The sequence below is a fragment of the Rissa tridactyla genome, chromosome 5, assembly GCF_028500815.1.
Source record: "Rissa tridactyla isolate bRisTri1 chromosome 5, bRisTri1.patW.cur.20221130, whole genome shotgun sequence".
Classification (NCBI taxonomy): domain Eukaryota; kingdom Metazoa; phylum Chordata; class Aves; order Charadriiformes; family Laridae; genus Rissa; species Rissa tridactyla.
Window position 1 is genome coordinate 42,056,785 of NC_071470.1, and position 20,206 is coordinate 42,076,990.

Consider the following 20,206-nt stretch of genomic DNA (forward strand, 5'->3'; position numbering starts at 1 on the left):
ACTGTTCAACAATCCCTCCCGACTCTTTCCTTGTGAGTAGTGTTCATTCTTTTCTCATAAAAATAAAGAGAAGAGAAACATCAAGATTTAAGACAAATGCTGCATTCTGGGTAATCAAACACTGCATAATAGATTTTTTTATGTGGTTGTCCACCATGTGAGACCATCTGAACAATGACCCAGTATCACCTACAGAACAAATGCACACAGCTACAACCTCCATAAAGAATAAGGTGCAGAACTGAGATACGAAGAGGCTCAAGAGGGTGGCTAACAGAGTTAACATGGGACCAATTCTATGATAAAGTTTAAGACCCCTATACAGCATATTACACACATTATCTGAATGCACATCACAAAATACACTGCTTGGTCTCCAACTGAGCATATATCCGCTTACTCCATTTTAAGAAATGAGACGTATCTCTCAGGATATGATTACACAATAAAGCTGAGCTGATCTAACAGACTGCTGCCACCCAGATAAGAGATCTTGCTCCCCCTACTTGTCCCTCCCGTTCTTCGTCACACACTCCCACTGTCACCCTTGGAACTGACTGCACGGTAAACCAACTAACTATGGTAATGCAACTAAGCAGACAAAACTAACGATAAAAAAATAATTCTGCCATTACACAGAACTGGAATCAAGCTTCTGTGCTGTCAGACAAGAAACAGAGCCAGTGCAAGAGCAAGAACCGAGAGAAGAGATGGGGAATGATGAGCAAGTTCACCCCCTTCCACAGCAACAAGCTGTCAGACTACTTATACGGAAATATATAAATGCACCCTTGGGGTCTTGTTAGATTTTAATTACGCCTTTCTGCTGGAAACAATTCAAAACTTCTATATAAATGTTAATATCCAGACACTATAAAGTAACATTCATTTCACAGAGCTCAAAACTCCCAAAGGTGGCTATGTTTAAAAACATTTCAGAGTTGTGAACACAACAACAGATAAACAACGCCAATATTGGAGTCAATGGCAGAGCAATAATAGGAACCAATTTCTCAAAGGTATTTCTCTACAAGCTACATAATTGCTAAGTCTTACAGCAAGAACACACTAGTTTGCTGCTGCTTACACATCCCTTTTTCTCGACAGTGCACAACGACACAGTACTGCCCTTAGCAGCTCTCCTTCTGTCTGACAGCAGTGCAAGGGCTTTCACTGGTGCTGCTCCAAGCAGCGTGAAAGGAGGGGAGAAAAAAGAAAAATGCACCTCTGAGTGAAAACGAAGCTAATCAGTTTACACCTAAGGCTTGAATAATCTCTCTGACATGAGCATCCAAACCTGCTGAGTGCTAAAATCAGCAAGGGCTGTAGCTTTCTGGAGGCCAGATACTAATCCAAGGCTTTGCTTCACCCGTGTGTCCTTGGGTATTAGGTGGCAAGGGAAATGAAGGCGGGGGAGCACCCTGGATGCAACGCACGCCATAGGGATCACTTACACTTGTAATAAAGAAGATTTGTATACACAAGACACGTGTTAGTGCCGGAGCTTGTTTCTGTCTTCATATTCAAACCGCAAAATATGAGGCTTTCAATTAAAAAGCAAGACAAGAAACAATTGTCAGTTTATTTAAATTTATCTGTACCCACTCAAGAAGCGTCATTAAGCATTATTGTCTTTTCCTGGCTAGAAGAAACTTTTAAATTCCAGAATCAGAAGCACAGCATGCCATGCCAGAGTGCTATAATTCGCTACTGTTGATGATCAATGATTTTAAAGTCTTTATAATCAAGCAATGTGTCCCCCTTTGTGTTTAACTATGAATTTTCAGCCTGTCTCTTCGGTTGGCTCTTCTAAACTGCATCAAAGGCTTAAAAGCACAAATTGGTCTCCACATTACAGCCAAAATCTAAACAAAAATGACAAAACCGTATATACACTAACTGACAAAAACCATCTTGAAAAGATCTGATAGGTGGGAAACAGGAAGACTCAGAACAAGATTTGAAGAACAGGGAAAAGAAATAAAATGCTTTACCAAAGTACTGAGTGATAACATGCTCCTCTCCATCTCCTCTGCCAAAAAAAAAAAAAAAAAAAAAAATCTGGGTGTAAAAATAACCTTCAAAAAAGTAGGAGTTAAATGAAAGCCGCATAATAGCACCCTAGAGTTAAACCAAGACTATTGAAGACTTGCATCCACTGCAAATGCCCAGGAATCTGAGAAGGCAAAGAGGAGGTCAGGTATTGTTCAATGTATATAGCATAATTAAAAAAGAAGAACACAAATAGCTTTGGCTTTTTACTTTAGGTGGAAGAAACACTTCTGTTTCTATGAATCAGCAGAAAAAAATCACTTTATTACTACAGATTTCTTTTCTTGTAGCCTTAAAGGCAGAATGGACTACATTTATTTAATTATGTCTATAATGCACAGGGACTTCAGATATGCAACTGAAGTTATGGGGATCCCCACAGTGCTAAATTTGTAACTTACACAGATCATGAACAGTGCAGGAAGGAGATGAGAAAAATAAAAGGTATAAGAACATACAAAGTTAGATAAAGCAAACATTACAAAAGGGAAGTAATCTATCACCTAGCAATGACCAAGGCAATAAGAGTCAAGACCAACAGAAATGTAGGTAATTAGATTTCCAAGTGCTGCTGCTGCATGTATGCAAGAGCTACTTATACATTGTTTTGGAGGAAAAAGACAGGATGCAACAAAAATAATAATTCTGCTAATATGATTATCCCAGTCAGGCCACGTTCAGGCCCAAGGGAGGGCATAATCTTGGTTTGTCCATGGGCTTTCTAATACCTCAGATAACAGTACATCTCAGAATGATTTCCAAAATTGAGAAATACATGCTTAATAGAGAACCTGACCAGTCACAGAGCACACGCAGACAGGTAACCTGTAACTACCTGTAGTTATATCTCATGGTACTTTCTGTTAACCACCAAAGTCAAATATACTAAACTCATAACTGAAAATCCTTATCCCCTTTTTATAGTAGGAACCTTAAAACAAAGTGCAGCAGAAATTCAGTGCCATAACCACGTTGAGTTTCTCCAAGTAATGCTTTTTCTCAAAGCAATCGATGTTAAACAACTACAATCATCTTGATTCCATTTTCTGTCATGAGCTTGTCAGTAGTCTAAAAATTAATTTTATTACTCTCCTCCTGCTACGAATAAAATTTCAGGGTCAAACTCTAGCTCTGAGCATGTGTACACAACTTTCACACCCATTTACTTCAAAGGTCACGCTGAGAATTTCAGTCTCTAATCGCTTTTGATTTATCTACTAATTCCTAAACACTAGAGGCCCAGAAGCAGAAACGCAGCCTAAAATACAAAAGTATTAACTTTTACCACCTAGAGGATCTGAACTGGCTCAGTATGCATCTGACTCAAACTCTTCCTAGGATATTATTAAATGTCCTTTGCCCCACAGTGTATGATAACAGGTGTAGCTGGGGGAAGGGGGGGGAAGCGGAGTGAAGAGTTTTCCCAAATTATACCGTTATATTACTGTTATATGCTATAGTATAGTCTAAGCACTAGGAGTTGCACCTACCTGCAGTGGTGATTTACACACAATAAATGAAATTGTGTGCTATTTTGTCTCAAAAAAAAATAGGTTTACTAAAACCAAGTCATCACTAAATTTGGTGTGCTCTTTATATATGTAATTTTCACATCTCATGGCTGCTGACTCAATCACAGATTATTAGTGGTACAGCATTTAATTTATTTTGCTAGAGGACCTCCAAAATCTAAAATCTATGATGTGCTAATATATGTAACAAATAAAAAGGAGTTAACAACTCTCATGCTTGTTGAAGCTCAGGTTTTGCTTCTGGCAGCCTGGCCACTACACATGTACTGCTATCACTCAGATCTCAAATTTTTAAAGAATGGTAAAATGAATGCTTATTTAGGAAAAAAAAGGGAAGAGAGGGATCAAACAGTGCGAGCATGTCTGTGAACGGCTAGAAGACAAGCAAGATACTGGTAATTTGGAACTTTCAAAAAGGGTCCAGCTAGCAAAAATGATACAAAAATAAACCCAAGGGCAAAGAACGGAGCAACACAAATAATTTACTTACACAACATATATTCCAGCATATAGTTTATTATATAAAAAATTCTTATGAAAAAGTGTACATGTCAATGCAATCCTAAATCAGGACTTAAAACCCCTTTCTGAGGGGAGTAGTAGTACTTTTAACTCTTTGAACTGTATTCCTGCAGTTTTATTTCAGTATATCAGGGCAGGATAAGGAGGTCGGGAACGATGCATTTAGTACCACATAAAGAGAAGCTCATAAACAGAGCAAGTTTAAGGAAGTCATGATATGAAGTATTCAATAACATCTGTATTTTTTTCAAATAGATTATGATGAGTAATCAACATTAAAAGATAAACATAATTAATAAATACATTTTCACAGTGTATTTGCATTTAAAAAAAATAAAACATCTTAATGCAAACCAATGGGTCAGGCTTTTAATAATAATGTATTATAATACTTTGTATTTCATCTCATTGTAAAGGCCGTTAATTAAACCTCAAAGACCCCTAATGATTTAAACAGTCATTTCACCATTGCTGAGGTACAGCCACTTTGGGCGAGATGCTGCAGCCAATTAGTGCAACAAATGCTTTGATGTTACAAAGCAGTTTTGCATGACATGAACATTACTCTGCAGGACAGAAGAGCTGTCAGTATGTGAATAAGGGAAAAAATTCCGCAGGCTTTAACAATTAAGTGTGTTATCTCAAAATAGCTTTATCCATTTTCTCTAGGTTTTTATTGCAGTGCTCTGAAATCTACATGAGAGGAAAAAAATCTTGGTAGCATCCTTTTCTAGACTCTCAGATAATACAGAAATGTCAAGAATTTACTTTAAATTTTATTTTGTCTGTTAGCATCTTAAGCCTCATTTTGATAGCTAGATGACAATAACACATTACTGAGGTATTGTAAATCAGCAGGAAATACACACAAATTTTGATTAAATCTATGGAACAAACTGGTCTGGAGACTCAATTTTCTTATGAGTCATATGCACTTGACAAATTAAGATTTGCAAGAGATTATGGTAACACTGTTGGGGTTTTGTTTGTTTGTTTCAAACAAAAACTCACTATAGCAAACCAAAGAGGCACCAGTAACACTGGTTTTAAAATACGGTATTAGAATACAGGAAGTACAAGCCCTAACGGAATTAAATGAAACTGCAAAAAGTGACAAGTCACAACTGGGAATTTTCTTGCTGGCTCCTAGTGGTGTCACCACAATGGGAACACCTAGGTGAACCCTAGACTGTTTTCATTACAGTACTTGTAAACTATATATTTAATAGCAATACTCCAATGTGCCAGACACCAGTTTGTACTGCACATACCTCTACTTTTTGTATTGTAAAAATCAACTAAAATTTGTTATTTTCCAGGAATATAGAGCTGATCTCATTTCAGTGTCTACCTATAATTTGCAGAGCTTGAAAGTGTAATAACAGGGCGGTTTTCATCTTCAAAACTATCTACAAATCTACACTCACAGAATGGTAGAGGTTGGAATAAACCTCTGGAGATCACTTGGTCCAACCCCCCAGCTCAAGCAGGGCCAACTACAGCTGGTTTCTCAGGACCACGTCCAGACAGCTTTTGAATATCTCCAACGAAGCAGATTTCACAATCTCTCTAAGCAACTTGTTACAGTGCTCAGTCACCCTCACAATAAAAAACTGTTTCCTGATGTTCAGAGGGAACCTCCTGAACCTCCTGTATTTTAGTTTGTGCCCATTACCTCTGGTCCTGTCACTGGGCACCACTGAAAAGAGCCTGGCTCAGTTGTCTTTGCACCTTTCCTTCAGGTATTTATATACATTGATAAGATCTCCAATTCACACTTTGCAAATGTTCTAAGAAAATGTCATCCTCGATTTCTCAGAAATTATTCTAAAATCTCTCTTAGAGAACTAACCAGCACCTGCTACATCATAATAATCTGGGCAGAGAAAAATTTGCTTGCCTGAAATACTCTAAGCCTTATCAGAACTTGTTGATACTCTTAACGTATGCTGAAAAACATTCTAAAAATCATAAAAAGACAACAAATAACCCTACTAAAACACAGATAAAGACAGTAGAAGACAGAAAAGTGTGACCTAATTTATCCATTTATAGAAATAAGAGTTTACAAGAAGTAAAACAAAAAAATAACATGGAGAGGGAAAAAAATCATCTTATGTTAATCATATCTTTATTCTCAGCCTACCTCCTCCCTAATGCCATCACCAGCGGCCATAAACGTTGATAACTTTCTAATTTTAGACTAGCCAATTTAAACAAAACTAAAGGGAGATTTACCACGTTTACTGTTTTTAAACATCAAAGTGTAACCATCAAATCCAAACAAGAAAAAAAAGACTTATATCCTCAGAATTTGAAGGCGTAACATTAATTTATTCCTACTACAACTTCCCTCCGTACAAAACCAAATCTTTATAGAATGTATTCTGCTTTAAATTTGCAGTAAGAAACAAAAGGCAAGCTCAAAAGAGGATTTTTCCTCTGAACATTGATAACACTGTTTTATTTTTAAATCTGCTTCCTTGCAAGCAACAGTATAAAGAACCTACTACAAAGCTCTGGTTTCTTAAGAGCTCATCAATATTGGTTTAACTGACATATTACAATTGTAGAGCTTTCCCTTCACGTATCAAAGACGTCAACAAAGAGTCAAGTCTCAAGGCACGTATGGAAACTTCAAAGCCAGACAAACACTGTGCCTGTTCAAGTTAGGGAAAGGCATGAAAACAGCCTATTTAATAAACTCTTGCCAATTTGGTCGTGGTCAGTCACAACCACAATTTGGGGGGATTTTTTGTGCACGACGTGGTTTTATTGATTTAAAAAATAAAAAGAGAGAGAGAGAGAGAGAGAGAAAGGGAAGCCAGCCACATATCGAAGATGGAGTCACAAGCCGATGAGATGTGAAGCAGGACTAATCTGCCCACAGAGACAACAATCACTGACAGCACAGGAGCGAGCCAGAACCGAACCCTCCTCCTCCTGGAAAAAGGCACCAGGCTGGCGAAACAAAGCGATGCGGTAATTAACGAGCCTTTACACCTCTGCTTCAAAACCTGCACAGCAGTCTGGCACATCCACATATGCAAACAAGTCACTCGAACGTCCGCTCGGCGTTACCTCGTTTATGCAACTCCCTGAGGGGAATGCCGTCTCCTCCCCCGCCATCGTAGGGCAGATACGGATCCGAAGAGACATCCATGGACGCCACCAACCCTCCCGGAGCCCGCCTCAGAAGGGCCGCGGCATTTCCTACACAAGGGCGGCCGCGGGGGACGCTGCCATGTTTGACCGGGATCCGGCCTGCGCGTCGCCGCCGCCGCTGCCGCCGCCTTGTCGCAGGAGCCGGGCTCTGCCCGCCGCTGATGTCAGCGCGGGGCGGCCGCAGCCGCTGCCGGGGGCTGGGCGGGCGCGGCCCCGCGGGGCGGCCCCGGGCGCGGCCCCGCTACCTGGCGGGGAGGGAGGGGGGGGGGGGGGGGCGGCGCTGCGGGTTGTGTGTCGTCAGCACGGGAACAACGAAGCCGCCTATTTAATCGCTGACGGGAAGGAGGGGAAAAGAGCCCGTTTGTAAGTTACGGGGGAGGTAACCCCCGAGAGGGCGCCCGGGGTGTGAGCCCCCGCCCCGCCGCTTACGCGTCAGAGGGGACCGTCGTGGGGACAGACGTAGGAGCGACGGCGGAAGAAGTTCACTCGCACACGCCGAGCCGCCGCAACCGCCGGCCCCTTCAACAAGTGAACGGGGCGGGGGTGGGTGGGTTAAACCGGCAAACCTGCCTTTCGGTGCGTGAAGCTGAAGAGAAGAAAGAGATTCGAACTTATTTCGGCCGCCCTTCCGGAGATTTTGAAGCTGCTGCTTCAAACCTTGTACTCGGAAGGGACATAGAAGATCAAAATTCGTGTAGTACCCAGTGATGGTGGGGAAGTCTATCTCCCACTAATTTTCTTCATCCTTTTCGAACATTAAAATGATTATCACCGAGGAAGAACAAGGTAACCTGCTAAAAGCCACGCACTCTGCTTACCCCACTGTCACCTCCACCCCCACTCACGTTGGAGAGCTTTCAATTCTACAGAAGCAAATGTCAGATTTGAACATACGTAATCGAAAAACATTAAAGCAAGAATTTAATTACATATCTCACTAAAGTGGTCTGGTGTCTCCGATTTTTATTTTTTTTCGTGATGATTATTCTGGTATTACAACCTCATAATGCCCATATTCATAATAAAAAGCTCTGCAGGGGAAAAAAGTAAATGTAATAAATGCAAACTTAAGTTTGCATTACTCTACATGTTGACAAAACGCTCTGAGTCCCTTAAAAGTCACGGACTCAAACCAGGCAACAAGCCCCACAAATGCTAACCGAGGCGTCCATGGGATCCATCATCCAACAGTCACTGCTACAGCTTTGGTGAAACCCAAGCGCTTCAAATAATCAGTATCTAAAGACAGGGAATCATAAACTGACTACATTATTGCTTGCATTTGAAAGCATATTTTATCCATGTATTAATTTGTTTACTGTACGATCTTGTACTGGTCCTATCTCACAATTCCAGATAAGAAAACTATTTTACATGAGGTTTTCATAGCTAGTTCAGTTGTAATGAAATGCTTATGTAAGATGTGCATTTTGTTTTTCCTTTTTTCCCCCTCTGGCAGGTAATATAAAATTATTGTTCCCTGATCTATTATTCTCAGTCATTTTAAGTGTTCTGCTTCAGTAAAATGTGTCATCCATTTACTACACTATTACTTAAATTGCAGAGATTAATTTTTGTCCAACTACATAAAAGGAAAAAATATGCTCTCAAGACCTGAAAATGGATATGCAAGGCAGTAGACATACTGCCTCAGTATAAGACTTTAATATATCTTGTACATATGTGTGTGTATACACACAAACACATGATTTAGGTAACTGAGGGGTCCCAGTGAAATTACTGAGACTATTGATGCTTGCCTGCAGCATAAAGGCCCAGCTTCAGTTCCATTCTCACAGGACACAAGGAAAGGACTTAATTTTATTAGGTATGCCTTTCCACCTCTCTGAGTGTGACAGACAGAAAACTATTTTAGTTTTCAAATGCAATAGTTTCTTAAATGAGTTTCCAAGTATGTTCTTAAGGAAGTTATGTCTTTTATAGGCCAATGACAATGTTACAAGCTGTCTACTGTAAATGATCTTTTTGAGCACAGAGTAGGACATAAAGAAATACTGGATTTACTTCACAGACCTGTCAATATACTAAATCTTAAAAATACGGCTCCAATACAAACACTGAGAAAACGCTGGTATCTCTACAGATGGTAAAACAAGTGAGAATGAAGGAAAAAAAACTAAAACCAAACATAACAGCATATAGCAAAATATATTTTAAAACCTTAAAGACTATCTTATCTCCATAACAAGGGAACCCTAGAGCCACAAATATTCAGTTCTAAAATACCAGTGTCTTCTACTGAGTTAAAGAAACATTTCTATTTGCTGTCATCTATGCAAGGAAATGCTTTCTGAAGAGTAGCCTCCCACAATCACCTTTTCAACAAGAGCAACTGAATCTTTAGGATCCTGAATATCCAAAAGTGTGTGACTTTCAGAGCCGCTATGCATCCTCACCATTTATTTTTGCCTGTAAAAAAATCCAAACCTAAGCAACTCTGAACTTTAAATTATCCACATTACTTCTATTTTACGGAGAAGTACAACAGAAATCCCCGAGCGTTCTGAACTCATCTCAACAGTACCTGCAAAGAAGCCTGTAACCTTACTGTAAGGCCCTAAATAAAAAGTCATTCACAGCAGGAAGAAATATGACAACAATTTTTGTAACCTGAATAAAGAATTATTACAGAATGAGCTGTTAGTGAGTTTATTATGTTGATTATAGAAGACAAGACTATAAATTCAACTCCACATCTGAAAGAATACGAAATACAGGATATAAGGGACTTGTATTAACACAGTGTGGAAGATTACTGCTAGTTTAAGAGTTTCATGTGGTTATTGAAGGCCTGGAATGTCTTAGAACGGATAATAAAAATCAATCACAGCAAAGAAATGTCTAACTTGTTGGCCTAAACTTCTTCACTGGACTAAGGCACATGCAAAATTTCTACAGAAGCCTAAAATTCAGTTCAAGTTGGAAAAGATGAAGGGCCTAACTAGCTGAAGAGCATATCTGATAAACTTTACATACGAGGGAAAATAATGACAAGAACTCTGCAGTGTAAAACAGATACAACTTCTTATCTGCTACATAAAATTTCAAGAGTCTACCTAATATTAAACTGTAACAGCTCTTCCAAGGTCACTGCTTATAGACTGGCTGCCAAATACAGTCCTTTCTTTGTCTAGTCTTAAAAAGCAGAACAGTCATTTTCCCTTCTCAATTACTAGCAGCTTGTGTTCTCATTGTTCATAACTCTACCACCGTGTACATTCCCTTTCCTATAATACAATGAAAAGTGCTTGGTGGTTTGTTTTCTTTAAGCAAGAGAGAAAGAGAACACCATACTACGCATGCTAACCTGACCTAGTTAAGCCAGTCTTTTTTTTTTAATATCTAAAAGTCTATACAATTTCATCTTTCCAAATTACTCTTTTTCTACCTGGTTTGAAATAGTGTCTGACTTTAACGGCCTGATAATTTTATATTCAAAGGAGTATGACAGTTATTTCTGTTGTGAAGCTCAGAAAATTCCAAAACTGTAGTTAGTGAAATGGTGACTCTAGGTAACTAGGTATTTTGGGTATTATGAAATACATAACATTATGGACAACTTCTTGTAAGGCCAAAACTTAGTTTTACAATAGCCTTATTTTCAATGACCCCTTAAAATGGCCCATTTAGTCCATAGAACAGCTCCTATGTAAATAGGAGGTCTATACAGCAGCTTGCTTTCAAGATTTCATCGCAGTAATTACAGACTAAGGCCGCAATCCCAGAAACCCTCCATGCCCAAATAACTTCACACATCTGAGTGCTCCCATTGTTCTCAACAGGCATGTTGTTAACCATCACTTAGATGCATCTGTCTTTGCAGAAAAGGGCTGTTAAGTCCATTGTTCTAGAAATACCACAAGGTACATGGGTGACACACCTTTAAAGCATACTGAAAATGAAGAAAGGTACCTTAACCCTCCCTCCACATCTTATCTTTTCCCTTTTAGGGAGAGAGAAGAAACATATTCCAAGATAAAGTATCTAAAAATATAAAAACAAGTCAGAGGTTAGATAAATCGGATACACCCAGGGCAAGGCGTTTTGAGGTGACAGAACAAGGCCAATGAAAAGAAGGAGAGTATCACAGAGGTACGACGGCCTGCTTACTGAAGGCTGGAGGGAGGACCTTAATTCTGAAGCACCATTCCACCATTTCATATTAAAAAGCAAGCTAGATTTAAGGAAGACAGCCACACACCTTGCTACATATAAACCAAACACATTCTCTCAATTTCTTCAATTACTTGATTTATTTTGGTGATAGACTATGTAATTTCATCGCACCAGCTAAAGAAAATTAAAATCATATCTTTTATGAAATTCCAAATGTAAGACGGGGGATGCTGAATGATTTCATTAAAGTAACACGAGATGCCAAAAATGCGTCTGATAATTACAAATGCTAGTGTGACTGATGGCAAAAGATTCTGGTGACTCTTAACTGTCATTTTCTTTCCTATTATTATTCAAAACTAAATCTTCTCCTTCAGCAGAGCTAGAAGATAACGTTCTCTTGAAAAAAGCTACATAATAGAGCACTCCTCAAAACAGCTACCATCTCCAACTATTCTGAAAATAATTTAACTCGTATGCACCCTCAGTTGAAGGCTGGGCACAAAAGCATCCATTTACAACAGGGTGCCCAAAGAATATACAAAATGTCTCAAAACCTACTGTGTCCCATTCCTACTGTCCTTCCATACCTTTTCTTTCCAGCTTTATTCCCCTGCCCTTTTTCCAATTTCTTCCTTCATTTACTCTTTTCTCAATCCATGTGGCCAAACTAAGCCCAAATCTAATCCATCTACCAGCTTGACTTCTCGTAGTTAACTCGTCTCCATTTACTAATCTTGTAGCCCCTTCAGTCTGACTTTGTTCATTCTGCATAAAATCATTCAACTTTCTCATCTGGGTCACACAGAGCCAGCAGTGGGGACTCTAAAGACAATAAAAGGACAAAGACCCTTCTCCCAGTTCTGGTACCCAGACATAGTCCCAGATGAAACAACTCAAAGATGTAATCACAGACCAAGAAAAAAAGAGAGGAAAAAAGTTCAGTTATACATAGCTTCAAATTAATACACAGGAAAAAAGGAAAAAAAATTAAAATCTTAAATTACAGAATCCCAAACTTCATTCATTCATCAGCAGTATATAAGACTCTGTGCTTGATCACAGTGGCATTAGCAAAAAGCTCCTAGCTGTGTATCAAGCTATCTACAGAAGACTCTATTAAGCTGTTTCCATTGCCACCTCATCAAAAGCCACAATGAGGCAGACACACAATGACAGGAAAAATTTTAGATCAAATAATGTAAAAGCAGAAGAAAAATCTATAACATATGCTGTTGAGTAGTTCAAGGCAGATGGGGTTTAAACAAAACAGGAGTCAAAAAAATACAAAAGAATGTGCTTCGCGATAATACACAATAAGATTTTTTTTTTCTATTTGCAATACAGAAAAAATACCCCAGCTTCCTAATCACAGGTTTTTTTTGCTGATCGTTTGTTTCCCACAAATTAGTTATTTAAATTTGCTCACAATCATTTCACCCAGAAGAGAACACTTTATATTCCAGGATCTAGCCTAATAAGCTTACTTTTTCACTGGCCAACCACAGGTTCTTGAATTATTCTCCTACGGTATTGTATAACTTCCAGTGGTGCTTTTACTCACTGTCCAGACACGGAAGATGGTAATTGAAGTCAGACCCAACCAGCAAACAGAATGCAGCAGAACAGGTCATATAGCCGCAAGCATGTTGTGTAATCAATTCTGAGACTGACTTCCCCCCCGGGTAGCTCAACCTTCACTTTGAATCAGTGAAACATGACTAAACACACCCTACTGCCATGCCAAACTTTTGAGCAGGAGAAGAAAGAAATAAACAGAAAAAAGGGGAAATAATGAAATCATGATGCAACATTAACACCTAAGACCAAAAACAAACAGGAAAAACCCAAGTATTTGGTCCCAAAGACTGCTTTGACATCTTGGCCCAAAACGCTGAAGGCAAGACTCTTCAGTTTTCCTTTCACTTCTTTCTGGGGTTGTCCATGACACTCTTCTTGATCTAGGAACTAACGATGCTGGAAGAAAATCCTTGACATCAACTGACTACATATAGCTATCAGCTGTGAGAGGTGGAGTTTTTCCTTTGTTTTCTTTCTCTCCCTTTTTTTTTAATTGGTCAGGTTTACACTGACATTTAAAATATCTACTTTTACTATACTATCATGCAAGGAGAACTTGGAAAGAAAAGCAGTCTATTTTCTGCAAACAAGTTGCTTTCTCTGATTCTCTAAGAGACTCTTAACTACTTTCTATCTTTTTTTCTGTTCTTTATCTTAACAGGATAGGCTTTTACTAAGAAAAAGTCCCGCTGCATTTTCACCTTTGCATACGTGTTCTTTCCTCACACTCCAATCTGCTAACACTGTAGTTATAACTCATCAACAAGAAGATTTGGCATCCATAGTAGGAAGTGATCCTGACTTACTTAGCAGCTTTTCTAAAGGTCACTTCTCCCTTTTCCAGGACTAGCCAAAATTCTGCTACTGAGATCATTCTGTTTTTCCTCTTACCTAAATGCATATAAGGAAATAGGTTTTATTTGCTAGATTGCCCTTATTCTGTTTATTTTTGGCTGCTATTTCCAACTTACTGTTCAAAGTATGTGCACGGGATAAAATTACAGCATTAACATATATTCCTCCCTAGATATGCTGTATATATTAAGCTTACTTTCTCTCTTCATGAATATTACATCTTCTCCATACATACATAAGCTGTGTGAACATAGGTCCAACAGTAATTTTGTACGTTGCTAATAGATAATACTGTATTATGCCAGACATATTTGAATTCCATGAAACTATTAGCTCAATACTTGGTAGTGGTCAGAATGAGACTTGCTACTCTATTTCCATGACGTGTTCATCTTTCAAATGCTGTATGAAGTTCTGATCCCTCCTCTGAAGTTACAGATATTAGAAAACGCTCAGGAAGGGGCACTAAAAAGGATCCAAAGCATGGGATAGTTGCAAGGTCCAACTAAGAAAACCAGAAGTCTTTAACCTGGAAAAGAGATAACTGAGGTGGAAGAGAAGTAAGTAGCAATGGAAATAAAATTTTCACCATCTGTTCCGATAAAAGAGCTCTTAAGATAGTTATTGTTTTAGGGGATCAAGATCGCCACAAACAACAAGGGCAAGGACAATAAGAAATTTTTGTTAATGAGTATACATTGTATACAGGTATAGCAAAACATAAGCTATCAACAGTTTGGTATCTCACACTGGTGATTTATAAATATACCTCCTCACTGATTTGCTGTAATTAAAATCACTGATCTGATGCAGTTCTTTTATGGTGGGAAATCTGGGATTTTAATCCGTTGAGTCTTTCCTCTCTCCTCTTAGAAATGGGAGAGGGACTACCACCTCTCACAGTGACAGTACCATGCTATATATGTGCTAATCTGTGTTCGTTTCTACATGCATATGGCCTTATCAGAGTATGTGTACTTGTGCATTTAGCAAGACAGTCAAGTCATCCTAGTTTCAGGTCACCCTGTCCTAGTTTCATATCAAACCTTTTTGTAGCAACAGCAGTTTCATTTCAATAAGAACCCCCTTTAATCTCTATGTATCAGCAGAAAGAACCCCTTAAAATCCCCATTTATCAGCAGAAAGATTTTTCACAGCTGCAAATAGTAACAACAACAACAAAAGAGCGTAAGCATTTATGCTGTACAAGGATGAATGACAAGGAAGTCCATGTGTCAGTTCGTGCTAACACATAGGCCAGAGTTAGCCTAGGCAAGACTCTGGCAGTTATAGCTGTTCTCAGCAGTATTTATACCTGCGTTTAGGTTCAAATAAAGAAAAGAAGGTGGTTCTTGACATAAAATGTAGCTAAACTGTTAGAGCTTGCCAAAGGATGGTATGGGTGGTAAAGAATTGCTTCAGGAAAAAGTCAGTGGAAGAAAAATCCAGTGATAAGGACTAAAACTGCCGTACAAGTACTCAGATGAACTATCACTTACCCACCCTGTTCTTACTCTTCCTTAAACACTGACTTTTGACCCCTGTCAGGATGCTGAGCAAGGTGGATTTGTGGTTTGACGCAGTACAGCTGTTCCTGTGTTTCAGGGACATCACGATTAACGTCTTCTAGAATAAAACTTCTGTCTAATCCAAGCAGATTAAAAGCTTTCACTTTAAAATGTATTTATTAGCTGGTATGCAAGAATATTCTCAAAGGTAGAAAGCAGGAGTGCAGCCTGACATCAATTTGGTTAAAATCATATCTGCCTCCTTTGGCTGAATTGAGAGAACAAATCAAAAGTAAAATTAATAAATGAAATATTATTAAAGCTGTAGTGAAAGTTATTTATTTAGTACTAAAGACTTCACAGTCATATTAGACTTAATTATTTTATTGTATGCTTCAGACTCTTCTTTCTACATACCTACGTATATGCCATCACATTTCCTCTGCTTTCATTCCTTCATCTTACACTAGTCATACAGCGTGCCTGGAGAAGGACATACTTATGGTAACGCTACACCAGGCTGTCAAGTCAGTAATAACAGCCTCAGCAGCAGCTGGTAACAAAGCCAGGGTGCTTTAAGCACGTCAGCAGAGCTGCAGAAGGAAACCAACAAGATTATATAATATCAGAAAGATGGAAAGAATGAATTACTAGTATTATGATTCATCATCTTCCAGAGTATCAGTCTGGAAATGCATATGCTTGTGTGTTTTGGAAGATGAAACCCAATTTTCTAAATACAACTTTGGCAGGAAAGATTGGTGAGACCATTCGAGGACTGTCGGTAAGGTTAAGTTCTAAAACCAACACAATTCTCATATCCTATAAACAAGTCTTCAAAGAACTGACCATGGCATTTGTAAGAAATTGAAACGGTCAGTATTTGTTTTTAAACATTTAAGAGAACAAGACACTAATTGGTTACTGGAACTCTACATACACACTGCCATAATTACTGTCTCTCAGAAAGTCTAATGGCACACCAATCCAGACTAACACTGTACCACCATTACAGGCAAAATTTTCACTTTGCACAATAATTATGTTAAAAAAATAGATCAGAGTTCAGGAAAATCACTATCACAATATACAGGTAAGATGCAAAAGACATTTCAAAGACACGCAACTTACTCATTCAATAGTGACATCCAATAACTAAGATAAAACATTTTTTCCTTTAATCTAAGAATCTTCCAGTCAATTTTTTTTGTTTTCTGACAGGAATTTTGAAATCCTTGAAGGAAGAACTTTGTTAATTAGCCCAGATGTCCATGTAAACATAGTGTATAACAATCTGTGTCCCAGATAGATGGACAAAAAATTAGCTTCACACATTGATAATAAAAAAAGTAAAAGAAAACATGGTTCTGTATTGTCAGATATCCTGTGTTCAGCTGCGTTAGTAGTATGGAGCACAGGCAAGATGTCTGCAGCTCTAGCTACAATCCAAGAGAAAAAAGGTAAAAACCAGTTACTGGCAATTTAGCTGTTTAAAAGAAACTAGCTGTGTCTCATGCTTGCCCTTGTGATCAAAGCAAGTCACGTTATTGCATGCTTCAATTTGTACGGCATCATTTGAGAGCAAATATACTCCTTAAGAAGAACAATGAGCCCTTTAATGCAAATATTGCTAACTTGGAAGATAGGCTGTATGTAACTTAGGAAAGAGATATGTCAAACTGTCATAATGACTGTTTAGTCAAGTCAGTTTTATAGCACATAGACAGAAAACACAAACAATGCCAACGATGCAAAATTACTTTGAAGATCCTTCTTCATATCAGCTGTGGACAGGACAAATCTGTTAATGAAATTTCCACACATAAAGAATATAACAGGAACTTAAGCTCTTTATGCAGGAAATAAGTTCTTTTCTTTGTATTCTTTCTTTTCTTTATAAACTGTGGTAACTAAAATTGAAACAAGCATACATGTGAAAGGGCATTCATGTGTTGTTGGGAAAGGTAACTGTCTAGATCTTGCTTGAACAATTAGTCTCTGATGTGGTATGAATTTCTTGATTGTATAGAACCACCTGCACTTGCTGAAAATTACATTCTGTTCCTCAAATAATGCCATATTATTAGTTCTCTACATCATTTTTTAATGTCGGTATTTAGGGTGTTGAAAATGGAGTGTTTTGGTCTCTCACTTTAGGCAAAGGACTCCAATTCATGGGTAAGGGCAGAGAGCTGCAGTGTTTGCACCATGACCTGTTGGCATATTCTTTTTTTTTCAGTGGCGCTGCTATCACTGCAAGGAGATAGTAGCGGCTGTAGCATCAGCTTTTGAATTGCCAGTTTACAGGTTGTCATATTAAGGTTAACTATTGCCAATTTTATGCTAACACCATATGCCAGACTGTAAACTGTCTCCACACTGAAGTCACAATATAAGCAACTAAGCTCCTTCACAACTGAAGCAGGAATCTGAAAAGAACACCAAGCTCATTCAGGACTCAGACTCCCACAGACAGATCAAAGTACCTTGAGATGTAAACATCAGTGAGATCATTTGTTTGCAAACCATTTTTACTGCAAATAAGATTTAATCATCTGATTTCAGTCAGTGCCTTGAAAAATCTGCAGTCTGACAACGTTACAAAAATCCAACTCCTGCTGAGCTTGCCCTACACTTAAATAAAAAAAATAGCGAAAAATGATGCAGTTAGCTTATATAAACGTCCCTCAATTCTGTAAAATTACATAATATTACATACTTTATGTAAATACAGTAAAATTATGGAGACCTCTCAATTTTACCTTGCTAGTTGGCCAACCCTGAGTCATAAAAGGAAAAAGTCTGAACTTTTGAAGAGACTTGTTACACTCTTTAAGCCCAGCCAGTAGCCAAGAATTGTGTTTCTCAAACTTTAGAGACAGGCAAGACAAGCCAATGCCGAGAGAAAAAGAATGGATTAGACATTTCATCTTCTCATTCGCATTCCGCCAGTTAAAATATTAATCTGATAATATATTTCAATTCTGGAGATTTGACTTCTGTTTAGAAAGAATTCTTTTTTTTCCCCTGTTAAAGTGATAGGAAACAAGGAACTATCCCAGCGCAACAATTTTTAAAAAACTAAATAGTATAGATCTCCTCCTATACAATTTAAACCAGTAAGTATTAGCTCATAGACTTAACTATTAAAGAACGGATAGCTTCTCAATGGTAAGTATAACGTGATTAAATTGACGTAACAAGAAGCAGGGCAAACAGTCTAAAAATAAAACATAGATAAGTCATGATGAAAATGATCTCCACAGATTGCATACACGAAAGTACATTGCACATACAAGCATTAGTAAGACATCCTCCCTACAAAGGGGCAGATACTTCTGTTATCAGTATAATGTCATCATACTTCTTATTAGATGGCAGTTCAACAAGGAAAAACACTAATTTCAGTACTACAAAGAGATTAATTTTGATAAGGTACAAAAGCAAGTTTTGACCAAAGCTGACAGGCAGTATTCCTTCTAGGCAGGGCTTTTGGTGCAAGCCACCCAAGCCTCCACATGCACAGCAATTTAATTATTTACCATGTTAAAACACACCACACTCCAAGAATTTACAGTTTCATGATACGTACTTGTTCTCCATAATGCTGCGACTAAAAGTCTGAAATTTATGCAACGGAAACAGCGACTGGAGAACATAAAAGACGCATGATATACTCTAATAATAATTATCATATAAATACTACACATATATATTTATATATGTATCTCGTATATAATACTACATATTCACAGTTTCTGTATTCTTCTCAGATGACACAGTGAAGGACAGGTAACATAAATGCTTTCAGAAGTCGTTAAGAGAAACAAGATTATTGTACAGCATTGTTTTTAACGTAATGGTGAATCCCCCACATGGAACTACACAAAAACATTCAAATTGCAAATCAGAGGTGACACTAAAAAGGCAAATCTCTTTCAACTAAATATTAAAGATACCTAAAAGTTTAGGCGATAAGACTTTCTGAAGATGGGTTCTAGTTAACATTCACTTGTGTAGTCTCATAAAATATAAAAAATTTTCCCACATAAGACAAGTAGCATATATCATTAGTATTCTTTCCCAACACCATCTAATTTCCATACGCTTTCAACAGAAGGCATATTCACCATTGAATAACAGCCTCAATGGCTTTGTAAGCCTCCGTTAAGTGCTTAAGTATGAGCGGTAACGTGAATGGCAGTACTGTGCAGGCTTTATAGAATTGCTGTCCTGACAGCCAAGGGACTTATCAAGCCTACTGAAATGAGCACACTTCTTCCATTGACTTAGTGCCCTCTAAATGAGGGGGAAAGACTACAATTACTTTAGAAATTCCATATTGTTAGCTTTTCATCTGCATAATGTATGTGCAGTTTATGGTTCAATTTTCATTAGCCAAAAAAAAAAAGATAATTTTCTGAATCCTTCATTTTCTATTCATTGCATGGTCTTGATTTTTTTAAATCTGTAATTCTATATTTTATTACATAAACTGTAAAATTATGATGAACACACCATTGTCTATGTCAGCGTATCCAGACTGGATAAGTTCATGTCTGTGCTCATTTGTACTCCAAACTTACAGTCTGCAGCTACGCAGCTTTCAATTTAACTACATTATTTCCGCAATCATTTTAGATACAGATACGTTATTGCCATTTTGTTCGTGTTGCTAAGAAACCAGGCTCATAAATCCTTCCAGTCCTACAGACTTAAAACGCAAACTATATGTTTAAACAGGGCTCCTGATTTTGGCAGGGTTCACCAGCTAAAGCACAGAGCTAGACCTAATGCCTCTGCATTCATATCATGCTCTGGAGGGCCTGCAGTGTTGAGAAGCATGGGATCTGC

General features: G+C 38.1%; 1 protein-coding gene across 4 annotated transcripts in view; it reads right to left on the reverse strand.

Annotated features, from left to right (window-relative positions):
- CLCN3 (chloride voltage-gated channel 3) overlaps nucleotides 1-20,206 on the reverse strand; it is a 72,737-nt gene that overhangs the window by 34,556 nt on the left and 17,975 nt on the right. Inside the window, exon 1 of one of the 4 annotated variants that reach the window (XM_054202183.1) lies at nucleotides 7,188-7,445. The exons of 2 other annotated variants lie outside the window; for them this stretch is intronic. In XM_054202183.1, coding sequence (XP_054058158.1) covers nucleotides 7,188-7,269 — 82 coding nt within the window. In that variant the 5' untranslated portion in view covers nucleotides 7,270-7,445. Of the gene's footprint in view, nucleotides 1-7,187; nucleotides 7,446-20,206 lie in introns of those variants that run through there. One more of the 4 variants, XM_054202186.1, reaches the window with a different exon arrangement.